Here is a 22,300-nt window from a genome sequence, read left to right as displayed (position 1 = left end):
GTGTATGTTTTGTGTACTGAGACAGGCCACAAGTGTCACAATACTGTGGCCATTGAGGAGGGAGTCAAACAAAAAGGTAAAACATGTATTAGATTTATTCAATCATTATTTTCTAGATCTCTCCTTAAAGAAAAACTGAAGGCAATAAACAACTTATCTGGTAGAAAACGGTATACGTAGCATCGATATTAGTCAAACATTCTAGTATTAAAATTGAATACAAAGTGTAAATAGGATCATTTTGGTAACAAAGTCAATCTCGTCCAAAACAGAGATTTGTAAAATGATTAGGAAGAAATTTTATGTCACAGAATGAAGGGGACCATAACAGTTTTCCTTAGGTTGGGTTTATTTCAATCCTGCCCACAGCTGGGAGCACAGCTGCACCCGACCTGATCAAAATAAATAAATGCCAATAGCTCCAAATGTCAATTACTTAAAAACCCCAAACCATCTATATGTTGTAGAAATGCATATACAAATGATGAAAGCATTTGAGACAACAAAAAGATATGAAAATATTGTCCCATTTACATTGTGTAATTTATTGTCCGTTTCTAACTAGCCCAGCGGCCGGCTGAAACGAAAAAAGTTGGCTAGCTTGCTAGCTAGTCTAGACTACTTCCAGATACACAACATGGTTAGACTTGTTCAAGTTATTTAGAAGGATGAGTGACTGTAACTGTGTAGTGTATTGGTAGAGTGAAAGTACAAGTGCTTCCCACATCGAAGAATGCCTCCAAGACACAAATCTCGTTCTCAGTCGCATTTCCTAATGAGAATTGAAACCAAGGATAAAGCAAGCAATTCAGCCCTCCTTTAGCAGTTGTCTTCGTGCATTATTTACATGCATTTCCCACAGGCTGCGCATAGGTCCACGAAGGCAGAGGCGCAGAAGAGTATCCAGGAAAGACACGAATAAAGTAAACCAAAATATCCCAGACAGTGACAACCCAAAAAGTTTAGACTACAACTCAGCGGTCATGGGAGAGAAGGGCTTCCACTCTAGACGCCGTTGGTGGGAAGTTGGAGTTTCCAAGAAGAGTTGGGAGTTTCCAAAAAGACTGTCAACAGGAAGAAGGCGGGCAAAAAGACTTACGCTTCGAACACACCGACTGTGTTTTGCGTTTCGATACACCAGAAGTACATTAATTTCCAATGGAACGCTGCATTTGCCTTGAAGCGTTGCATAAGCAGTTGCAGTGCGTTCTGTGTCAAATTGTATGCGTAGACTTGACAGAAAGTAGAAAAAATATGAATGTTGATTTTTTTTTTTTGCACACATATTCAGTAAAAATGTGGGATTACATAAAAACAGTTTGATTGCATAATTTCTTTACATTTTTTATTAATTTATTTGCCAAGTATATTATTTATTAGATGACAACCACAAATTAATTGTGAGAGCCTATAATATAATTTCCCTCCAAAATGCAGTTTTGGAGCGAAATGCAATAATAAATAGTCAAGATAGCAGAGTAGGCTCTTTCAACAATGAGACCAACGTTGAGGAAGGTGGTCTTGATCGCGCTGTTGGGCCGGGACCAGCCCCGCCGAAAGCGCAGGTCTGTGTGGGTCCAGAGATGGTTAAAGTACCGAAAGCAGGCAGGGGAGTTCCACCGTCTAATTCAAGAGCTTCGACTGTTTGGAGAGGAATTCCGAAGTTACTTTCGTCTGGACCGAAGACAGTTCGATCACCTGCTCCAGATGGTTGGAGCCAGGATCACCCGGATGGATACCAACTACCGGGAGTCCATCAGCACATTTGAACCCCATGGCGATTTGTCTCCGGTAAGCTACATTCTAGTACATTTTTAAAGCCTTTGATACCATAATTGATTGATATTTGATACATTGTTTTTATGTGCTAGCTAAAGGGCTCTAGTTAATAGTCCATATTTGACATTAGATGTACTTTTACAGAATGTTCATTGGGACTATAACTTTTCCCAAAGTTGGTTTATAATCCTTTTTTAATTATACAATGTTACCAAATGAAAAGAAAGGTGCCTTCTGCCCTGATGAAGGTAGGCTAGTCTTCTCCAGGACCCATACATTCTTATTGTACTCATACTCTTAGAGAAAAAGGTTCCAAAAGTGTCCTTCTGCTTTCCCCATAGGATAACCATTTTTGGTTCCAGGTATAATACATGGAACCCAATAGGGTTCTACTTGGAACCAAAAGGAGTACTACCTGGAACCTAAAAGGGATCTCCTATGTGGACAGCCAGAGAAAGTAGATAGTACCATTCTTTCTAAGAGTAGAGTTGGCTTGGACTACAGTTTATTGATAGTCATAGACTGAATTGTACTGTTTCAAGGCATTGTTAATGATGGTTGATGAGTATTACAAAATAATTAGTAAAGCATAATAAACAGTAATGAGGTAGCTATATGAGTAGATATAATATGTGGGTGGAATTCAAGTTATACACAATATTGATCATTATTTTGAATTATATTTTAGATTCTTGGCGACAGGGGACTCCTACAGGACCATAGGATTCAGCTTCCGAGTTGGACGGTCCACGCTGGCAGGCATTGTCCCCTCTGTCGCACAAGCCATTTGGGACTGTCTGGTTGGTGAATACATGCCTGTCCCCAAGGAGGAAGACTGGAGGGCCATCGCTGCCGAGTTCCTAGAGAGGTGGAATTTCCCCAACTGTCTTGGCTCCATTTGACGGGAAACATGTAGTAATCCAGGCTCCACCGTGCTCAGGTTCCCAATTCTACAACTACAAGGGTACATATTCAGTTATACTCTTGGCTGTAGAAGATGCCATCTACTGTTTCCGTGTTGTCGATGTTGGTGCTTACGGCAAGGGAAGTGATGGCGGGACCCTCCGGGACTCTGCCTTTGGCCAGGCACTTCAGGATGGCACCCTGGATATTCCACCACCTGCATCACTCCCTGGGGCTGAAGACCTGGGACCTGTTCCCCACGTCTTCGTCGGCGATGAGGCCTTCCCTTTAAGACCCAACCTCATGAGGCCCTACGCTGGACGTCAGCTGCCATTGCCAAAGCCTGTAAGGATCTTTAACAAACAACTGTCCAGGGTTAGTTGTTGAATGCGCCTCTGGGATTCTGGCAGCCCGATGGAGAATGTATCGGAGAGTGCTTGGTCTCAGCCCCTCAAATGTCGAAGCCTGCGTGAAGGCCACGTATTCTCCACAAATACCTGCGGAGGTAATTTAAGAGCCCCATAACACAAAGGTTATTTTAAGAACCATCCACCGTTGTCCATAAAATTGCATTTTTCCCCCCAGATGACTTTATGTATCATTGTCTCTATTCATTTGGATGCCATATTTAAGTGAAATTTGGGAGTAAAGACCACACCTTAACCCCGTCCCTCTCCCATTAACGTCAGTATTATACACACCTGGCATGGTACACCAGGTGAGCGGGAGCACTAATTAAGGTTATACGACATACAGTTAGTATGATAACAAAGGGAAAGGGTAACCTAGGGTCCATACAAATAGTACAGTTTACCACCATGTTCACTGGCCTGACAAAATACAGGTGGTAAAAAAACTAATTAGGAAGAGAATGTGCTTTTACTTTCATCTTGTCTTAGATCAGCAAAGGTGTTGGGAAGAAATAAGCAGATTAAGTCTAAATTAGATATTAATAAACAACTGACTATGAAAACATTATAATTGAATAAGTATTCAAGTACAGGAAAGAACATGACAAGAACAACAGTGTGTTGTAAAAATGTTTAAAAAAAAATAAAACTACTGAAAGAGGTGTGTACGTGCGTGTAAATTATTATTATTTGTTTTAAATGAATGTGTAGCCTGTAATCTGTAAGAGAACAGCAAGAGCATGTATTTTTGGCACAACTGCAGACCGATACAGGGACTACTCATAAAGCCTAGACTTAGTAGGGGAACTTCAGACATGGCCATAAAGAGAGAGAGGGCAGGGCACTGGAGATCTGAGGTACGAAGAGGTGTGTGTGTGTCTCTGTCTCTGAGAAAAAGGGAATAATATGTAGCCATAAGACAGCTAAACAAACAAATGGCCCCTGGACGTCACGGACCAGTCGATGGAACATAACTTCACAAAATGTTTCAACACCCTGGTTTTCAAGTGGTTTTAAATGAAATAAATATATTGACCTTTAGTCTCGTAAGAGACCAAGAGCATCTGTGAAAACTACGTATGAGTTTCAATTCAGAAATCTATGCAACACTAATAATGAAAGCTATCCTAAGACTTTATAAACAAATTACTTTATGTATTGACTGAATTTAAACAGAACTGACGTGTGTGAAAAGAAAGGTACAATGAGGGAGGTCAAAACAACAACCAGACAACTCCTCTTCCTGTCCTTCCTGTGAGCTGGTCGGCTAAATCGACTCCATTTCTGAAAGGGAAGAGAAAAACAACACATACAAGCTTAACATAATATGACACCATAAAAGGTGAGATTTATGTGAACGAAATACTGCTTGTATAGTGTAGTTAGTGGCATAAATATAGAAACAGTGTGTTAAAGTTGGTAATACTGGCTGTTTACTCATGGAATTTGTATTTCAGATCAAAAGATGAATATGACAGGCAGATATTTCGACAGCAAACTGTTTTAGGATATTTTCTAACCCAGAAACAACAGCTATACATTTGCCTCATATTAATACTTTGATCTGAAATACCAATTAACCTACATGACTATACTGTAAAAATGACCTACTTTACTTCACTGTCGCACACTTATGACACTACCTGTGATGTGGAGAAAAAAAACGTACCATTGAACTCGGCTTCGAAAAGCAGCTGATACATTTTAACCTTGACTGCTGCTTTTCTTTGCTGAGGCAGCCTCTTCAGTGTTGGCACCTGGCTCATGGCAAAGAGGGTCTCTTCATCCTCCTTCCTGTGAGCATCAGGTTGGGCTGCATCCCTCTCGACGTCTTGGAGGAGAGCCTCTGCTGAAATGAGTTGAGTGGATCTGGGGGCTGGTACCTCCGATGACGCCTGGTGTGACGTTGTTTCTCTTAGTTTCTGTCTCTCTCCACGGCCACATCCTGTTCAACGAGGTCCTCAGTGGTCACTTCCGTGAGGTTCATAATTATCTCAGGTGGTCCTAGATCCAGAGGTGCTTCCTCCATTTCATCGTCTTCCATGGCTGCACCGGTAGTGGTCATACTCGTGGAGGTGATGGTCGCATTTGTAGGTGACGTTGAGGGTCTTGATGCGCCGGTGGCAACAACACTTGTGGATGACGTAGTAGAGGGTCTGGCTGTAAAATTGCCACTCATTGCCCTAGGCACAATAAATGGATCCAGAAAAGAAAGAATGTGGCAGAAGCGCCAAGGCTGCTGGCCTGAAGCTGCTGACCCAGACCTCTTCTCTTTCTCTGCCCTTCTCTCTCTCTGATACCTGTCCCTGAGTCCTCTCCACTTCCTCCTACAGTCTTCTTCTACATAGACATGAACATGATAAGCCAAACCATTACCTAGCATAACTATAGTTATTAGATAGCTATCATGGACATGTCACCTACTGTACACATAGACACACACACACAGGGTTATCTGACCAAATTATCAGGGGTACAGTAGTATCGACCATTTCTATTACTATTTATATAGCATACACACTCTTTCAAACATGATTATTTGGTACTTATCAGGGGTAGTAACTAGCATAATTTATTTGACTATTTCTTTAACACACACACCTCATTGGCTAGGTTAGCTAGCTAGCTAACGCTAACTAGCCACATCTAGCACAAGCTTACTACTAAACTGACCTGGCAATCCTACTATCGTGGACACTTGTCTCCAATCAGCATTTTTGTTGTGTTTATGTCCCTGTAGCTGTCAGAAGTTGTGTCAAAAGTACATGGTTTTGAGGATACTGCGAAAATGATTCTCTCCTCCATGTGTCCAATCGCATGCGACCATTTGCAAAAGGTACCTGCATCAGTGTAGTTGCCTAGGGGCGCAAAATGTTACGCAGCAGTGATGCAATGACGTAGACGGGGTGTTCGAAGCGTCACCACCATCTATCTACCTGAACCCTAAACCGAGAAGAAGTGTGTGTGTGTGTGGATTACGAGAAAGGACAGGTGTCTTTTTTATGACGTGCTGGAAAAGTCACACATCTACTTATTCTTTGGCTTTTTCTCCGCCGGGAATCTTTACCCCTATGTTTAACTCTACAGCATGAAAAAGAAGTCTGAGTCGTTGGTCATTTTCATAGATTGGATAAAGAAGTACAAAGTACAGATTGAGAGGTCTATCCAGTACCGCGAAATGAAGATACAGACACCGTGAAAGGTGTTAACACAAAACTAAAGGACGTGGCAAACCTTACTATTTTCCTCTGATGTATTGAAATGCGGAGGTGTATGTAGAATCTGTTACCTCATAACCTAACGTCGCAGACGTAAAAGAAACGCATGAAACTAGGATCTAGTTTCAAAAACTACAAAAACCGGAAAATCCAGTTGTTGGTGACAGAGGTTCGTTTCCTGATAACAAGCAATGATAAAAGTTAGAAAGGAATTACAAGTTGTCACTGCTGAGATCACGTGTGTGTGAAATGATTCCTTATTTACATTTTTTTTTTTTTTTTGAATGTTGTGTATGTAAGATTTGCAAGAGGGTAAAGTACAACTGATTAGAGTGAACAAGGAAGGAACAACTCCACTTTAGGGAATGTTTATAAGAATATGTTTATAAGGATGCTGCAATACAGCTCGTTCAGAGTCCAAATGTACCTCCCCTTTACCAGCAGTGATAAGGCGTGTCCTTGCCTTGTGAGAGTACTAGTTTATAGCACATACACACTTGTGCCACTATAAGCCTAGGACCTGATTTGACAATTCGTCATCCTTGGCACAGAGCTGGTAGGTAAAATGAGTTTTGGATCATTTATATTATTAGATGAACATCACTAGTATTAATAAATGAAAGTACTTTTCATTTGATGTTTTTCTACACTGTGGTGCCATGCTGTATGTGCCTGTAGAAGGAGTTAGAGCCAGAGGTGGGGGAACAGTTGCTAAAAGTAAGCTGTCATCTAACATGTGTATGTGGTCATTTGCTTCTGTTGTGGTTGATGGATGCTGTGCCTTTTTTTGAAGCCTAGTTCAGGACTAAAATACACGTTCTGTGGAGATTCTCCATTAAAAGTGCTTCTTAGTCCAGGACTAATTTTAATCTGTGTTTGGGGAAACCTGCCCAATAAGTGTTCCTATTAAAGTAATCCAAAGAGTCTCAGCGGTTCTGTGGTCTGTTTTGTTTTGTTTGTATGAATGGCTGTGGACGGTTTACTGTCCAATGGCCTCTAGTCACTAATGGGTTAACTATCTCTGTTCCAAATCACAGAGGAAGCCAGCCGCATTATCACTAATGTTCAGATTACACTGAGGATTTAAAAAGTGTTACACAACGCACAGTTCCGGGAACACTTTTTCTTTATATGGGGTTGCATGCATCCTAAATGGCACCCTATTCCCTTTATTGTGCACTACATTTGAACAGGGCCCATAGGGAATAACATTTGGGACTCAGCCATGACGTTTTATAACCATCACTATGATGACATTGTGATCTTGCATTCCTGTGTATGAGTGTGTCAATTCCCAGATGCCGCCTTCCTTTATCTGTACAATAACTATAAACATTGTAGCCAATATCCTACAACTGATATGCTTCCAAACAACGCTCATTTTTTCAGGATTTTTTTCCCTCTATACCCATGTACCAAACCATTTCCTGATTTCACTCCAAAAAAAACAAGTTCCTCCACGGGAAAAAAAAATCAATTTACTCTGTTCTTTTCTCAGGGATGTCTGCACTGCCTCAATGCTGCATCTGTCTCGATGACTTCACCAATCCAGTCTCTATCCCCTGTGGCCATCGCTTCTGCCTGGGCTGTATCGGGGAGTACTGGAGACTCCATGGTGCCTGCCAGTGTCCTCTCTGTATGACATGTTTCCCCATAAGGTAGAAAGCCACGCATTGACACACACACAAAACAGTAGGAGAGGCACTGACTGAATAGTACATTAAATACAGTATATAATAAAAAGAAAGTTGCACACTTAATATAATGCTCAACTCCAAATAGTTGAATGAGTATAAAATGGGTACACAGCTATAGAGTGTGTGCAACTTTTACACACTTTTACACCACTTCCCCTATCAGGCCACAGCTAAAAACGAAGCCAACCCTACATAATGTTGCACCGCGGGAGGAAAACCAAGCCGCACTCAGAGCAGGTGAGGTGCCCTGCGATATCTGTCCAGAAAAGCGGTGTAGAGCAGTGAAGTCATGTCTGGTGTGCCTGGCCTCGTACTGTGAGATGCACCTGGAGCCTCACTACAGGGACTCGGCTCTAGGGCGCCATCCACTGGTCACTGTGTGGAAGAACCTGGATGAGCCTGTCTGTAGACTCCACGGGAGGCAGTTGGCCAGGTTTTGTCGGAGCGATCAGACCTGCATCTGTGCTATGTGTGTCCAGACTGATCACAGGGGTCATCGGGTGGTCACCATCGCCATGGAAGCAACAAAAAGGAAGGCAAGACAAATACATTAATATGTTTTTTTTGGTGGAAAATTATAGTTAGCATGTTGAGATTTCACATTGCATTCATTCAACAGTTTATGTACCAAGTCTGTCGCGTAGAGTAGGCCGGAAGGCTAAACTGAAAAACCTTAACTCAAACTTAAGCCTATATTAAACTTAAACTCTACCAAATAAAATGCTGGCGGAGCCGTAAAAGCACTTCTGTGCAAGTGTGTTTGTTTACATAGTGATTCTGAAAGAAAACCGTACTACCACAAAAGTACACATTATGGGGACAGCTAACCAGCGCTCAATGAACAGCTTAATGAGAAAGGTCCCCCCTTGAACTGAAAGAGAGGCTCATTTTGTAGGGGAAGCCCCTACCATCAGAACATACCGAACTCATGAATTCATTAAGCCATCACAAACATCAAAGCCTACATTTTCCACTCAGCTAAACATATCAAGACATATCTTCATTGAACCTTTGCAATTGGTTTATCATAATACAATATATCACAACATAACACGTTTACATAACCCTATAGCTACTGACATGGTATCTTTCAATACACCAATACACATGAATCGTGGCTGGGCACTACAAACCCAGCCTGATTGCCGTAGTTCGGGTCTTGGAGTAATTTTTACTGGGTCTTAGTTATTGTGATAGTACTACAATGGAAGGCTCAAAGCCTGTTGGCTAATGGGCAGGAGTTCAAGCAGTTCATTGTAGACATGCCAGCTAAGCCTGATGTGATTTGTGTGCTGGAAACATGGCTCAAATGTACTGTGGAGTTTACCGTACAGGCATATGTAGTGGCTCGTAGTGGTGGTGGAGGTGTGGTTGAGATGAGGGGTGCTAATGGTAGTGAACTACTATAAGATTTTAATGGGGGTGGGGGGGTGGAAATGGCCAAGTGATGGAGAATCTGGTGTGCCTGAATGATTGCTGAGGGACCAGGATGGAGCCAGAGGGGAAACGTCTGTCTTGGACCTCACTCTGGTATCTAGTGCCATGGCAGGAATCTGTGAGTGTGGGGTGTGGGGGGGAGTTGACAGTAGGGAGTGATCATTACCCCATAGTATGCACAGTAGGCCGGAGGGAGCAGGTGGTGTCAGTGGACGGAGTCGGGAGGTTGGTTGTGTGGAAGGACAAAGTGGGATCAGTTTCAGGAGTTGAGTGAGGAGGTGATGGCTCAGGTAGATATGAGAGGGGATGTGGATAGTATGAATAACTGGGTGAGAACAGCTTTAGTGGGGACAGCTACTGACGCTATACCTAAGAGTTCAGGGAGGACGAGGAGGGAAGCAGTCCCAAGGTGGATGGAGGAATGTGGGGCGTTGGTGAGGAGCAGGAACAGGGCATTTGGAGTACGGAAAAGGACGCATAACTTCCACCATCTGATTCAGTATAAGGCAGGCCCAGGCTCTGGTGAGGAGAACTGTCCCTCAGGCCAAGAGGTCTAGAGAGAGAGGTCTGTGACACCATTGGAAGGGCGACGGGTAGATGAGGGAGTCGGGGGGGGGGGGTGATTGAGAAGATGAGTGGGGTCAGAAGGGAGTAGGCTTATCCCATGTTGACGAGTGGGGAAGGATGTGGCAGTAACAGATGAGGAGAAGGCAGAGATGATTTGTCAGAGGAGGGGTAGTGGGGAGAAAGAGAACGAGAGAGGAGCATCCTGGAGTGCTGGATAGGAGAGAGGATGCAAATGATGCGTTGAATGCACCATTTGACATGGCTGAGATGGAAAGGACAATGGGTAAGGCTGGGTTAACTCCACCTGGGAAAGATAAGGTGCGCTATGTTATATTGGCCCGTCTTAGTGATGAGGCACTGGATAAGGTATTGGTGTTGTACAACAGAGGGTGGGAGGAGGGGAGACTACCAGCCAGCTGGAAGGAGGCAGTAGTGGTACCAATCCGGAAGCCAGGGAAGGACCCAACAAGGCCAACAACCTATCGGCCAATAGCTTTAAAATCAAAATGTATGTAAGATTATGGAACGTCTGATTACGGAGAGCCTAACTTACTTCCTGTAGAGCAGGGGGCTAGTATCACCACATCAGAGTGGGTTCAGGAAGGGTAGGGAAACTATGGACCCAGTGCTCTGCTTAGAAGTGGAAGTCAGGAATGCTCAGCTGAACATGGAGACTGTTGTAGCTGACTTTTTTACGTGGAGAAGTTGTATAATATGATGTGGAAGGAGGGCTTGTTAATCAACCTTGATATTATGGGGGTAGGCGGAAGAACATACAACTGGATAAAGGATTTCCTGTTTGGAAGGTCTATCCAGGTGAGGTTGGGGAAGTCTCTATCAAATCAAAGTTTATTTGTCGCATGCCCCGAATACAACAGCTGTAGACCTTACAGTGAAATGCTTACTTACAGGCTCTAACCAATAATGCAAAAAAGGTGTTAGGTGAACAATAGGTAAGTAAAGAAATCAAAACAACAGTAAAAAGACAGGCTATATACAGTAGCGAGGCTACATACAGACACTGGTTAGTCAGGCTGATTGAGGTAGTATGTACATGTAGATGTGGTTAAAGTGACTATGCATATATGATGAACAGAGAGTAGCAGTAGCGTAAAGAGGGGTTGGCGGGTGGCGGGACATAATGCAGATAGCCCGGTTAGCCAATGTGCGGGAGCACTGGTTGGTCGGGCCAATTGAGGTAGCATGTACATATGTACATGAATGTATAGTTAAAGTGACTATGCATATATGATAAACAGAGAGTAGCAGCAGCGTAAAGGGGGGTTGGGGGCAGCTACCTAGTGGATAACGGTACACCACAGGGGAGCATGATTAGTCCTCTGTTGTTCTCAATCATTATCAATGATGTTTACTCTCAGGTACGGCCAGATATTGGGAGGATGTTATTTGCAGATGATGGGGCCTTATGGAAGAGAGGAAGAAATGTTCCATACATAGTCAGGAAGGTACAGGAAGCAATTGATGAGGTAGAGCGGTGGGCATTAATGTTCTGTACCAGGAGGAAGGTGAGAGATGAGGTATGCTTGAGGTTATATGAGGAAAAACTTGGAGAGGGTGGTTTCTTTCAGGTTCCTTGGGGTATAGTTTGACACTAGACTGACCTGGTGCAGAACACATTGAGAGAGTGGTAGGGAAGTGTAAGAAGGTGCTGTTTGATGGGGAAAGAGTGGGGGGGCTGGGCGTTCCTCATTGAGGACCATGTATGTTGCATTGATCCGATCTGTAATAGACCTTGGCAGTATAGCGTATGGTTTAGCCGGCCTGCACCTCATTGGAAAGGCCAGATGTCATACAGGGGCAAGGACTCAGAGTATGTAGTGGGATGTTTCAGACCTCCCCATTGGCTGCACTACAGGTGGAGATGGGGGATATGCCATTGCAGATTAGAAGACCGCAGCTGGCAATTGATTATTGGGTCAACCTACCGGGACAAGGGGTGTCTCATCCCGCGAAAGGGATTTTACAGGCATGCAGGGAACATAAGCGAAGACAGAACACAAGCGGTGGGTGGGTAATACCGAGGCGAAGGAGATGGGACTGTGTTGAAGGGAGTTTAGTCTAAAAGTAGCTTTTCCTATCAATCCTCCATGGCTACTCGCACCTCCGGTAGTTGATCTAGAAGTGTTCGGAGAAACTATAGGAAGGTGAGGAGGGTGTTGATCCGTCTGATTTGTTTAAGAGATGTCGGGATACTGTGTATTAGGATTTTGTGGCCATTTACACAGATTGATCAAAAGGTCAAAGGACAGGATGTACTGGGTCAGCATTTTTAGTAGTCCTTATTCCAGCATACCCGGAAGCTACAGAGACGGAGAGAGAAACCGGCACAAATAGAGCGGTGATCCAAAACATTGAGTACAAAAGTACAAAAAAACATCACTTAGATTAAACATGAAAGGTTGCCTGCAAATTCTTCATACCATACCCAGCTGTTACTGACGGGAGGTAAGAGTGATGTGTGCAATGTATGACCTGAGATCGCTAAATTAACTTGTGCCTACCCACGTTGCTAATGTAGCTGAAAACGGAGCAGGGATGGGGAGATGAGTGTGGGTGTGTTAGTTGACCAAATCCTGCCCGCTGCCAGTGACGAACTTCTCCGTCACAAAGTCATTAAATCATTTGTACAGCACATACACCTAACATTCAGAGATACTGTATCTGTAAGAATCTGTACATGCATCCGTACATACAGTATGTACTGTAAGCGATTCAGGGTTTTCAAACATTAGGCCAAAATGCAGATATGATTTAACTGAGTCCGCAGATATTTTGAAACGTTTTTTTCCCAACTTAGAGAGTTGACTGATATTGTACGTTCTTCTGATTTGAAGTCCACTGACTCATCCACAGGTTAAGCTAAAGAAGTCCATGATGAAGTTTCAGCAGATGATCCAGGAGAGACTGAAGAAGATGGAGGACCTCCAACAATCAGCGGGGCTCGTTGACGTGACTGAGGAGAAGCAGAAAGCAGCAGAGAGGCGGGCTGAGGGGCTCGTCAAAGAGATGGAGCAGGAAATCACTGAGCTACAGAGGAGAAGCACTGCGCTGGAGCAGCTCTCACACACCGAGGACCACCTCACCCTTCTACAAGTCAGTGTCCCCATTTCCTGTCTTTATAAATCAAATGTTAACATTTGTAACATATAACATATATAACATATATATATATATTTCACAACACAAATGAGCCCAACAACAAGTTGTTACTCTTTTTGACGGGTTTCCCCCCTCTACATATAGAGATTTCCATCACTGTCCACTCCTCTACACAACAAGGACTGGTCACACATCATCAAGTCCCTGATCCAAGAACTACAGGGGAAACTAGAAATATCCTCAAGAGATAGTAGAAAACTACATTGAGCCTCCTCCTAAAATAAGACACGTCTTTTTACTCAGGAACATTTTATGATTGTTTAACATCGTTCTGTCCTCAAGTGGGAAATGAGAAATATCGGGAACTATTTGTTCATTGTAACCTTGACTTAGCATTTTACCAAAGGAAATGTGACTTTAATGTGTATCATTTATGCTTATGTCGAGTTTATCATTGTGCCTATCCTATCCACAGTGTGCAGCCATGGTGGATTATTTATGTCTTGTTACAATTTGACCAGAGTAAATGTTAATTAATTAATTTATATATATATATATATCATTTATCTTAGAATTTATTCAAAATGTTTAGTACCGTGCCAGAGAATGTATGACCACCAATCAAGTATTATGCAGGGTTGTACGAATTTGTGATTGTGCATTTAGCAGAGTTTGTCATTGGATTAAGTGAATACTGTAGCCTATCGTTAGCCTAATGGAAAGGTGTTTGACTTTCAATTCTCAAGTAAAAGAAACTGCATGTGCATACCAGAGGAGACGGATGGAAGTAGCTATAGAAGGATGGGGTCATTGTAATGGCTGGAATGGAATCAATGGAATCGAGTCAAACGTGGTTTCCATATGGTTGTGTTTGATACCGTTCCACTTAATTCCATTGCAGGCATTACAATGAGCCCGTGCTCCTCCCACCAGGCTCCTCTGACACACACGCATAAACAGGTTTTCCACACACCCATGCATAGGCCAATTCTACTACTGATGAAGACATACCTCCTTCACGGAAAGGGAACTGGTCATTATTTTAGCTGAAATGAAACTTAAAGGGGAAAAAGAATGGGACAAAGTAAAGGATGCCCATATGAGCCCAGAGTAAAGGAAGTTCACATCATCTGAAAGGTACTGGCAATACTTTCTTTGTTGCATATATAACAGTGTATTACTTTTAAGTGTACATTATGCTACTGTCAAGAAATTAGGTATACATGTCATTTGTAATTGATTGTTTTTGGTTGATGATGTACAATGTAAGTATGATTGACACGTACAATGCTTATACATGTAATACATGAGATGAAATAAGGTACTGTACTATAGATATACTTATTGTACATTTTGACACATTACAATAATTACGACAATGTTTTTCTCATTTCTGTATCAAAACCAGTCAACAATTTCCCTTATTTAATAACTCTTTAAAATATAGTCAAAACATATTAAAAAAAAACACTTCTAACATATACTGCTATTATGTGTCATGTTTGTGGTTGTTTTATTCTTTATTGTGTTCTGATTATTGTGATACGGAAGTTACTGTAGGTACACAAGTGCCTTCGGGCTTGTCTCATTACCTAGGTGCGCCAGTCAGACCATCTGTGGGCATACCCGCATGTCTGTGTGCTCACTGCTCACTCTCATTTGGCTAATTCATTTACCTCAGTAGACAATGTACTCTGGAGTTTACTGTACTCCGACCACCAGAGGGCAGTAATTCACTGTAATTCAGTGGTGCAACTGCCTTCCAGAATCTCCAAAATTGTGACTTGTGGGTAGTTAAAAGTAAGACCAAGAAAGCACATAAACTCCTTCCTTTCATCAAAACTTGAGAGGCAGCATTGGAAAGAGATGACATCGGTGATATGCTTTTAGTCTCTCAGTGAATGATGAATACTTACCCTGCTGAAAAAAACAGCATATACTCGACTAAATTTCAAGATGGTCCATGCTGTTCTGATGCTGTTCAAGCTGGTATGACCAGCATGTTCTATCTGCTTATGCTGGCCGACCAGCATCATCTAGCTGGGTAGGCTGGCCGACTAGCTACTCAAGCTGGTATGCTGGTGACCAGTTTAGGCTGGTGATGCTGGTCCATGCGGGTCTATACTGGTCCAGCATGGTCTAACACGGAACCCAAACAGGCTGCGCGCGTGTGCCATTGTGCATACATTTATTTTGTCCCCCCACACCAAACGCGATCATGACACGCAGGTTTAAATATCAAAACAAACTCTGAACCAATTATATTAATTTGGGGACCGGTCGAAAAGCATTAAACATTTATGGCAATTTAGCTAGTTAGCTTGCACTTGCTAGCTAATTTGTCCTATTTAGCTAGCTTTCTGTTGCTAGCTAATTTGTCCTGGGATATAAACATTGAGTTGTTATTTTACCTGAAATGCACAAGGTCCTCTACTCCACCATTTAATCCACACATAAAACGGTCAACCGAATTATTTCTAGTCATCTCTCTTCCTTCCAGGCTTTTTCTTCTCTTGACTTTATATTGAGATTGGCAACATTCATAAATTAGGTGCAATACCGCCACTGACGTTCATCTCTCAGTCGCCCACGTGGGTATAACCAATGAGGAGATGGCACGTTGGTACCCGCTTCTATAAACCAATGAGGAGATGGGTGAGGCAGGACTTGCAGCGCAATCTGTGTCAGAAATAGATTTCTATTTTAGCCCTTGGCAACGCAGACGCTCGTTGCTGCGAGCGAGCAGTGTGGGTGCAATAATTGAATAACATTTATGTTGCAACGCACGCGACACAGACGGTGTGGTCAGCCTGTTACACGGAACCCAAACCGGCTGTGCCCCATCGTGCATAAATGTATTTTGTCCCCCCCACACCAAACGCGATCACTACATGCAGGTGATCGCGTTTGGTGTGATCAAATATCAAAACAAACTCTCAACCAATTATATTAATTTGGGGACGGGCTGACCACACCGCTCGTGTCGTGTGCGCGAGCATTGCAAAATTAATTTAGAAATCTATGTTATTCAATTATTGCACCCACGTTATTCCTCTCTCCTACAGCGTCCATCGCAATTACATACACATGGCCAATTATGCAAATTCGGTGATGACGTCATTTAGCAACTTTTAGGACAGCCAATAGCTACTTTCCTTACTGAGGAGTTGGCAACACTGCTTGCAGGCCTGTTGTCGCCACTGTATTTGGGAAAAAATAAATAATTAAGCACTTTGATGATTGTTACCAGCATCACCAGCTTATGCTGGTCATCATTGTCCAAAACACAGTGAAGTCACCATCATGATCAGCTGGTCAATGCTGTTTTTTTTTCAGCAGGGTATTAATGATAAATAATGAATCTCCAACAACACCTCTTTCAACTTTTTTATTTATCAAATTGCAGACGACCAACACTCTGAAATACTTGATATTGACAGGTTTAAAGGACTCCAGCTCCAGACATGGCCTCCTCTTCCTTACACTCCGTCAACATGGACACCCCCATTCTGATCAAGCACCATCTCTACTGCTCTATTTGTCTGGACCTGTTTGAAAACCCCGTCACCACCCACTGTGGCCACAGCTTCTGCCAGTCCTGCCTGGGCCGCAACCTCCACTTGAATGACCTCACGTGCCCCCTCTGCAAGAAGCATCTGAGGGGTAACCCGCAGGTGAAGTACTAGTCTTCCTCTTCTTCTTCACGATGCATTTATGGACAAACTCACAAGTAATAAGGCAGTTAAGTGCTAGAAAAACTCAATATAACACATCCTGTCTCAGCCATTTTCCCCCACTAGTTGGCAGTATTTACATCAACATAAATACGTCACATGTGGTTGGGGTGGATGTATTGTATTGGGGTATGATGTCTGTTGTGTACTTAATTTTTTTTTTGTGTGGAGAATGTGTTGATAATGATACTTGTAACCTTCGTTGAGCTTTATATTGGTATGTAATGCAGGTAAAAAACCAAGTATATGGATTTTTCTTCACAAATCACAAAAATGTGTCCGATGATTTATGCATACATACATTGGATGGTGCTCTCATTGATCGTGTCACCGCGTATACATTTCTGGGCATCTAGATTTATGATAGGCTTTCCTTCAAAGAGCATGTAGAGGAGTTTGTTAAGAACGGGCTTCTTTTAACGGAACATGCCACACCTTTCGTTCAATAGCAGTAAACAAATAGTTCAGTCGATATTCACTCCTGTCTTAGACTACGGCGATAACATCTAATATGAACTCAGCTGCCACTGTATTGAGGCCACTGGATGCAGTTTCTGCATTACACTTTATTACGGGTGCTAGTTTCAGCACACATCACTGAACTCTATACCAGAAAGTAGACTGGCCAAGTTTGAAGTTTCATAGATGCATTTGCACACTTTTTTTTGTTTATAAATCCCTCTTGCGTAAACAATCACCGTACCTCACTTCTCTGTTATCCTACAGAAATCAGACACGGTCTCAGGGATGGCTCACCCTGGAGATCCCTTAGATCTCAACAGAGTTAGGGAAATCTGCCTTAAGGCTATTTTGCACCTTGCTTATGGAATGGTCTACAGCCCTCGAACTCAACTCTGGACCTCGAAGTCAGTTCCATTGCATTTTGACATTGTTCCCCTCTAACCAGGGACTGATTTAGACCCGGGACACCAGGTGTGTGAGATTAATTATCAGGTAGAACAGGAAACCAGCGGTCATCCGGACCTCGTAGGGTAAGAGTTGAGTACGCCTGAGTCTACCGAGTTCGCTGAAATTGGAGGAATTGGTGCCTCTGAGGCAGTTCAGACGGCTGTCTGAGGACCTTTTTAAGGAAGAACGTGTTTCTTATGATTCTATGCTCAATCTTATGTTTCTATGACATTTTCGAATGTTTGTGTTTTTTTGCTTGCTTATATATTTTGTCAGTTAAGTATAAATTTTGACTATGTTTTATAACTTTCTGTAAGTCATTGACGTAAATAACATATTATCAGTCAACTCACCGGATAAAATAAGGAATAAAAAACTGGTTTGCTTTTCTTAATTGTCCCTGAGGTGATAAATAAAGTTGTATTAGATTGAATAATGAATGCATAAACAAAGCATAATAGCGCAATACAATGTTACCCACAGGTGAACATCATCCTCAGGTCCCTAATCCAAGAACTGAAGAAGGCCCAGGAAAGTAAGCCAGAGGAATATTCCGGAGCCTTGGGCGAGGTGGCCTGTGATGTCTGCACTGAGAGAAAACTCAAGGCCCATAAGTCCTGCTTGCTGTGCCTGGCCTCATACTGCGAGACTCACCTGCAAACCCACACCTCTGCAGAAAGGCTGAAGGGCCACAGGTTGACTTTATTGATTCTTAATCACAGTTCATACCAAAGAACTTGAAGAAACTCTGAATTTACATAATAGGAAATACACCAGAAAACACACTTGGATACACTTGTTTTTTATTCTTACTTTTCTTGATTGGAAAGTGTAAACATGTGTATACATAGGTTGGTGGCCCCTGTGGATGACCTGGATGGGAGGGCCTGTCTGACCCATGGTCGACCCCTGGAGTTGTACAGCAGGGCGGAGGGGCGTTGTGTCTGTGCCCTCTGCATGGAGGAGGGTCACGAGGTCGTCTCCACAGAAACGGAGTGGGACAAGAAGAAGGTGAGGTCATAATTCCTAAGGGTTCAATTATGGCTATGTGTATAGTATTGGGTGAGTCTGAAGGAGAGTGTGTATTGCGTGATTACTACATTAATAATGATAAACTAATGTATGATTCCTTTTTCTTTCCATGTTTTTTTTTCATTTACAAGGGTGAGCTGGGCAGCAGCCTGGCTGAGATGCAGGAAAGGATCCTGGAGAGAGAGAGAAAGGTGGAGGAGATCAGGGAATCCATGGACCTCTGCAAGGTGGGTCCTGAGTGATTCAGAGTGAGGTACTACATGTCTACCTGCAAGCACAGAGCTGTGCTGTAACAGTGCTCTGGAGGGAGGGAGGGAGGGAGGGAGGGAGGGAGGGAGGGAGGGAGGGAGGGAGGGAGGGAGAGAGGGGGGGAGAGAGAGAGAGAGAGAGAGAGAAATATATATATTTTGTACTAAGGACTGCATGCATAAATACATTAGGTATATGCCTGCAAGGGGAGTCCTGTGTGAGTCAGAGTGCGGTACTACAAGTCCACATGCAGAGGTGGAGCACTGTAGCAGTGAGACAGTTAAACATGAGACAGAGAGACCCGTTGTACACAGAGAGGGACAAGAGGTACAGAGTGTGAGACGTGCATACAGAAAGAGAGCTGGAGACATGAGACATACGGTACACGCACAGACAGTGAGACAAGCACAGAGAAAAGCCAAGTGAAAAGTGAGACCGACAGAGAGGGAAAAACAGAGAGGGAATGAGATCGACATTGAGGTATTACTTAGTTGTTGTCCACCACCTATCCCTTTAGGCCCAACTGGACAGGGAGAGGAGGGAGATAGACTCTGTGTTTGAAGTAGTGATGACCACTGTAGAGGAGACCCGGCGAGAGGCTCTCGGGCCCCTGGAGAAGAGGCAACAGGACATGGAGCGAGAGGCAGAAGAACTCACCCAAGAGCTGCAGAAAGAGATCAGACAGCTGAGAGACATCATCGGTCAGCTGGAGGACGTTGCTAACCTAGAGGATCACATTCACTTCCTGCAGGTGAGCGACTTTACTTGAACGTTTAACCCTTTTGCTCTGTGAGCGGCATAGATCACCCACAAATGATTCCTCCCGGGACTGTATCACTCTAGTTGACGGAACAGCCTGCAAGCTGCTCGCATTGTATTGGGGAAGATGACTGAACAGTCTACAAGCTGCTCGCACTCTTTATTGCGCTATATGATTGAAGAGTTTGCAAGCTGCTCGCACTCTGTATGGGGCTAGGTGACTGAAAAGTCCGCAAGCTGTTCCTAAGTTGGTTGATGCATGTGTTTGTGTACCAGTATGTGTGAAATGCATGGATTGTACTGGACTGGGCGACTATTGTCTGTCAAATTGTTTTCAAATTTGATTTATATAATTATACACTATAATGATATAACGAAATAAAACTGTTGAATCATCTTTCTCTGTGACAGTCTTTTTTTTCTTCTCTCTTTCCTCTCCATCTGTCTCTCCACCAGACCTTCCCATCTCTGTCGGGGCTGGGTGATGGTAGAGACTGGACTGAGGTCTCACTTGATACTGAAGTCTCCTTTGGTACCATGAGAAGCAGCCGTTCAGCCATGATGGAGAAAATTGAGCAGGAGCTTGAGAAGCTCTCCTCGATTGGTGAGATGACAACAGTGTTGAAAACCATACATATACATGCATTCGGAAGGTTTTCAGATCCCTTGACCATTTCCACATTTTGTTTACGTTACAGCCTTTTTCTAAAAATGGATTAAATAAATACATTTCCTCATCAATCTACACACAATACGCCATAATGACCAAACGAAAACAAGTTTTAGATTTTTTTTAGCTAATTTATTTTTTTACCTTATTTACTTACGTATTCAGACCCTTTGCTGTGAGACTCGAAATTGAGCTCAGGTGTGTCCTGTTAGAATTGATCAGCCTTGAGATGTTTCTACAACTTGATTGGAGTCCACCTGTGGTAAATTCAATTGATTGTACATGATTTGGAAAGGCACACACCTGTCTATATAACGTCACACAGTTGTCAGTTCATGCTGTAAGGTAACAAAATGTGGAAAAAGTCAAAGGGGTCTGAATACTTTTTTTAATGCACTGTACATTTTAGACATATAATCTGCATACATTGCTGTATTCTTTGTTTAACTTTGTCATACTACAATTGACCATGACAGCACAAAAATGTGTTTCTTCCACAGAACTTGAGAGGATCCTGAAGTTTGCAGGTGTGTATTGTTACATTTCAGGGTAGAAATACATTAGTATATAAAGACTTCAATCTTCATTAACATACATCGATCTCAACCACATTCACTTTGTAGTAGGCCACATTTTAACTTCATTCAGGCCAACTGATAGGCCTTGTACATGCCCAAATACTGTGCTGTATCTTGTCATAACAATAACGTCCATATCTGATATTATTCAGTTGATGTGACCCTGGACCCAGACACAGCCAACATACAGCTGGTTCTCTCTGAGGACGGGAAAGAGGTGAGAGACGGAGGGAAGATACAGGACCTCCCTGACCGTCCGGATCGCTTTGATCACTTCGGCAGCGTGCTGGGGCACAACATGTTAACGTCTGGGAGATCATACTGGGAGGTGGATGTCGGGAACAAGACGGGTTGGGATCTGGGAATTGCAAGAGGAGATGCCAACAGGAAGGGGCAACTCTCTGTGAATCCTACTAATGGTTACTGGGCAATAGTGCATTATAATGGGGACCAATACGGAGCCTTGGGGGACCCTCCTTTTCTCTTGTCACTGATGGAGAAACCCCAGAAGGTGGGGGTGTTTGTGGATTATGAGGAAGGGTTGGTGTCTTTTTATGATGTGGAAGCTAAGGCTCATATATATTCTTTCACTGGGTATTCCTTCACTGGGGAAATGTATCCATATCTCAGCCCACATCTTCTGAATGGAAAGAAGAACTCAGATCCACTGGTCATCACAGAAATAGGCTGATCAATCATTGTTTGGCATTGAAGGTGAAAGACTTGTTTCAGGCTAGGATTAGGGCTACAGCCATGTTTAGGGTTGGGTTAGGGTCAGATACAAATGTTGTACTTTATTACACATATAAATATTTGAATTAATAGTTTTGTACACCGTGCCTTCAGAAAATTCACACACTATTTCCACATTTTGTTGTGTTACAGCCCGGATTTAAAATGTATTAAATTGAAACGTTTTGTCACTTGCCTACACACAATACCGCATAATGTCAAAGTGGAATTATATTTTTAGAAACTTTTACAAATTAATAAAAAAGGAAAATCTGAAATGTCTTGAGTCAATAAGTATTCAACACTTTGTTATGGCAAGCCTAAATTAGTTCAAGAGTAGAAATTAGCTTGACAAGTCACATTGGACTCACTCTTTGTGAAATAATAGTGTTTAACATGATTTTTTTTACGACTACCTCATCTCTGTACCCCACACATACACTTACAGTGCCTTCAGAAATTATTCATACCCCTTGACTTATTCCACATTTTGTCATGTTACAGCC

At 42.8% G+C, this 22,300-nt stretch overlaps 2 protein-coding genes and 2 long non-coding RNA genes across 8 annotated transcripts; 3 read left to right on the top strand and 1 right to left on the bottom strand.

Annotated features, from left to right (window-relative positions):
* Positions 1-538: 538 nt before the first annotated feature.
* On the top strand, positions 539-3,752 carry LOC118942928. The gene is made up of 2 exons (XR_005038600.1): positions 539-1,791; positions 2,468-3,752. It is a non-coding gene; the product is annotated as an uncharacterized LOC118942928 (long non-coding RNA).
* Positions 2,597-5,985, bottom strand: LOC110500409. Its single transcript, XR_002470100.2, has 3 exons — positions 4,762-5,985; positions 2,818-4,376; positions 2,597-2,735 (listed from the first exon to the last, which is right to left on the bottom strand). It is a non-coding gene; the product is annotated as an uncharacterized LOC110500409 (long non-coding RNA).
* A 46-nt stretch (positions 5,986-6,031) lies between these two features.
* Positions 6,032-14,451, top strand: LOC110500408 (E3 ubiquitin-protein ligase TRIM47). 4 transcript variants are annotated; one of them, XM_036957817.1, is made up of 5 exons: positions 6,032-6,479; positions 7,809-7,968; positions 8,171-8,543; positions 12,886-13,125; positions 13,276-14,451. In XM_036957817.1, exons 2-5 carry the CDS (start codon positions 7,811-7,813, stop codon positions 13,396-13,398), a joined length of 894 nt encoding a protein of 297 aa, XP_036813712.1. In that variant the 5' UTR covers positions 6,032-6,479; positions 7,809-7,810; the 3' UTR covers positions 13,399-14,451. The 4 variants fall into 4 exon arrangements, with proteins under 4 accessions (XP_036813712.1, XP_036813713.1, XP_036813711.1 ...); XM_036957818.1 differs by lacking the exon at positions 6,032-6,479 and adding an exon at positions 6,646-6,870; XM_036957816.1 differs by lacking the exon at positions 6,032-6,479 and adding an exon at positions 6,649-6,866.
* LOC110500407 (E3 ubiquitin-protein ligase TRIM39) lies at positions 14,132-22,066 on the top strand. 2 transcript variants are annotated; one of them, XM_021577767.2, is made up of 9 exons: positions 14,132-14,268; positions 16,572-16,805; positions 18,258-18,469; positions 18,626-18,785; positions 18,938-19,033; positions 19,573-19,806; positions 20,271-20,418; positions 20,985-21,011; positions 21,215-22,066. In XM_021577767.2, exons 2-9 carry the CDS (start codon positions 16,596-16,598, stop codon positions 21,751-21,753), a joined length of 1,626 nt encoding a protein of 541 aa, XP_021433442.2. In that variant the 5' UTR covers positions 14,132-14,268; positions 16,572-16,595; the 3' UTR covers positions 21,754-22,066. The 2 variants fall into 2 exon arrangements, with proteins under 2 accessions (XP_021433442.2, XP_021433443.2); XM_021577768.2 differs by having other exon boundaries at positions 14,151-14,268; positions 16,538-16,805.
* The last annotated feature ends 234 nt before the right edge of the window (positions 22,067-22,300 follow it).

Source organism: Oncorhynchus mykiss, chromosome 21 (genome assembly GCF_013265735.2).
Source record: "Oncorhynchus mykiss isolate Arlee chromosome 21, USDA_OmykA_1.1, whole genome shotgun sequence".
Taxonomy (NCBI): Eukaryota; Metazoa; Chordata; class Actinopteri; order Salmoniformes; family Salmonidae; genus Oncorhynchus; species Oncorhynchus mykiss.
The sequence above is the reverse complement of the archived record's forward strand: the minus strand, read 5'-3'. Positions and strand labels throughout refer to the sequence as shown.

What these genes read in the sequence shown, in the direction of transcription:
- LOC110500407 (XM_021577767.2), top strand. Translation starts at nt 16,596, where the DNA reads ATGGCCTCCTCTTCCTTACACTCCGTCAACATGGACACCCCCATTCTG. An exon ending in CGGAGTGGGACAAGAAGAAG is followed by an intron (nt 18,786 to 18,937) that starts GTGAGGTCATAA and finishes TTCATTTACAAG; the next exon opens with GGTGAGCTGGGCAGCAGCCT. An exon ending in AATCCATGGACCTCTGCAAG is followed by an intron (nt 19,034 to 19,572) that starts GTGGGTCCTGAG and finishes CTATCCCTTTAG; the next exon opens with GCCCAACTGGACAGGGAGAG.
- LOC110500408 (XM_021577769.2), top strand. Translation starts at nt 6,970, where the DNA reads ATGCTGTATGTGCCTGTAGAAGGAGTTAGAGCCAGAGGTGGGGGAACA. An exon ending in ATGACATGTTTCCCCATAAG is followed by an intron (nt 7,969 to 8,170) that starts GTAGAAAGCCAC and finishes TTCCCCTATCAG; the next exon opens with GCCACAGCTAAAAACGAAGC. An exon ending in ACCACCTCACCCTTCTACAA is followed by an intron (nt 13,126 to 13,275) that starts GTCAGTGTCCCC and finishes CTCTACATATAG; the next exon opens with AGATTTCCATCACTGTCCAC.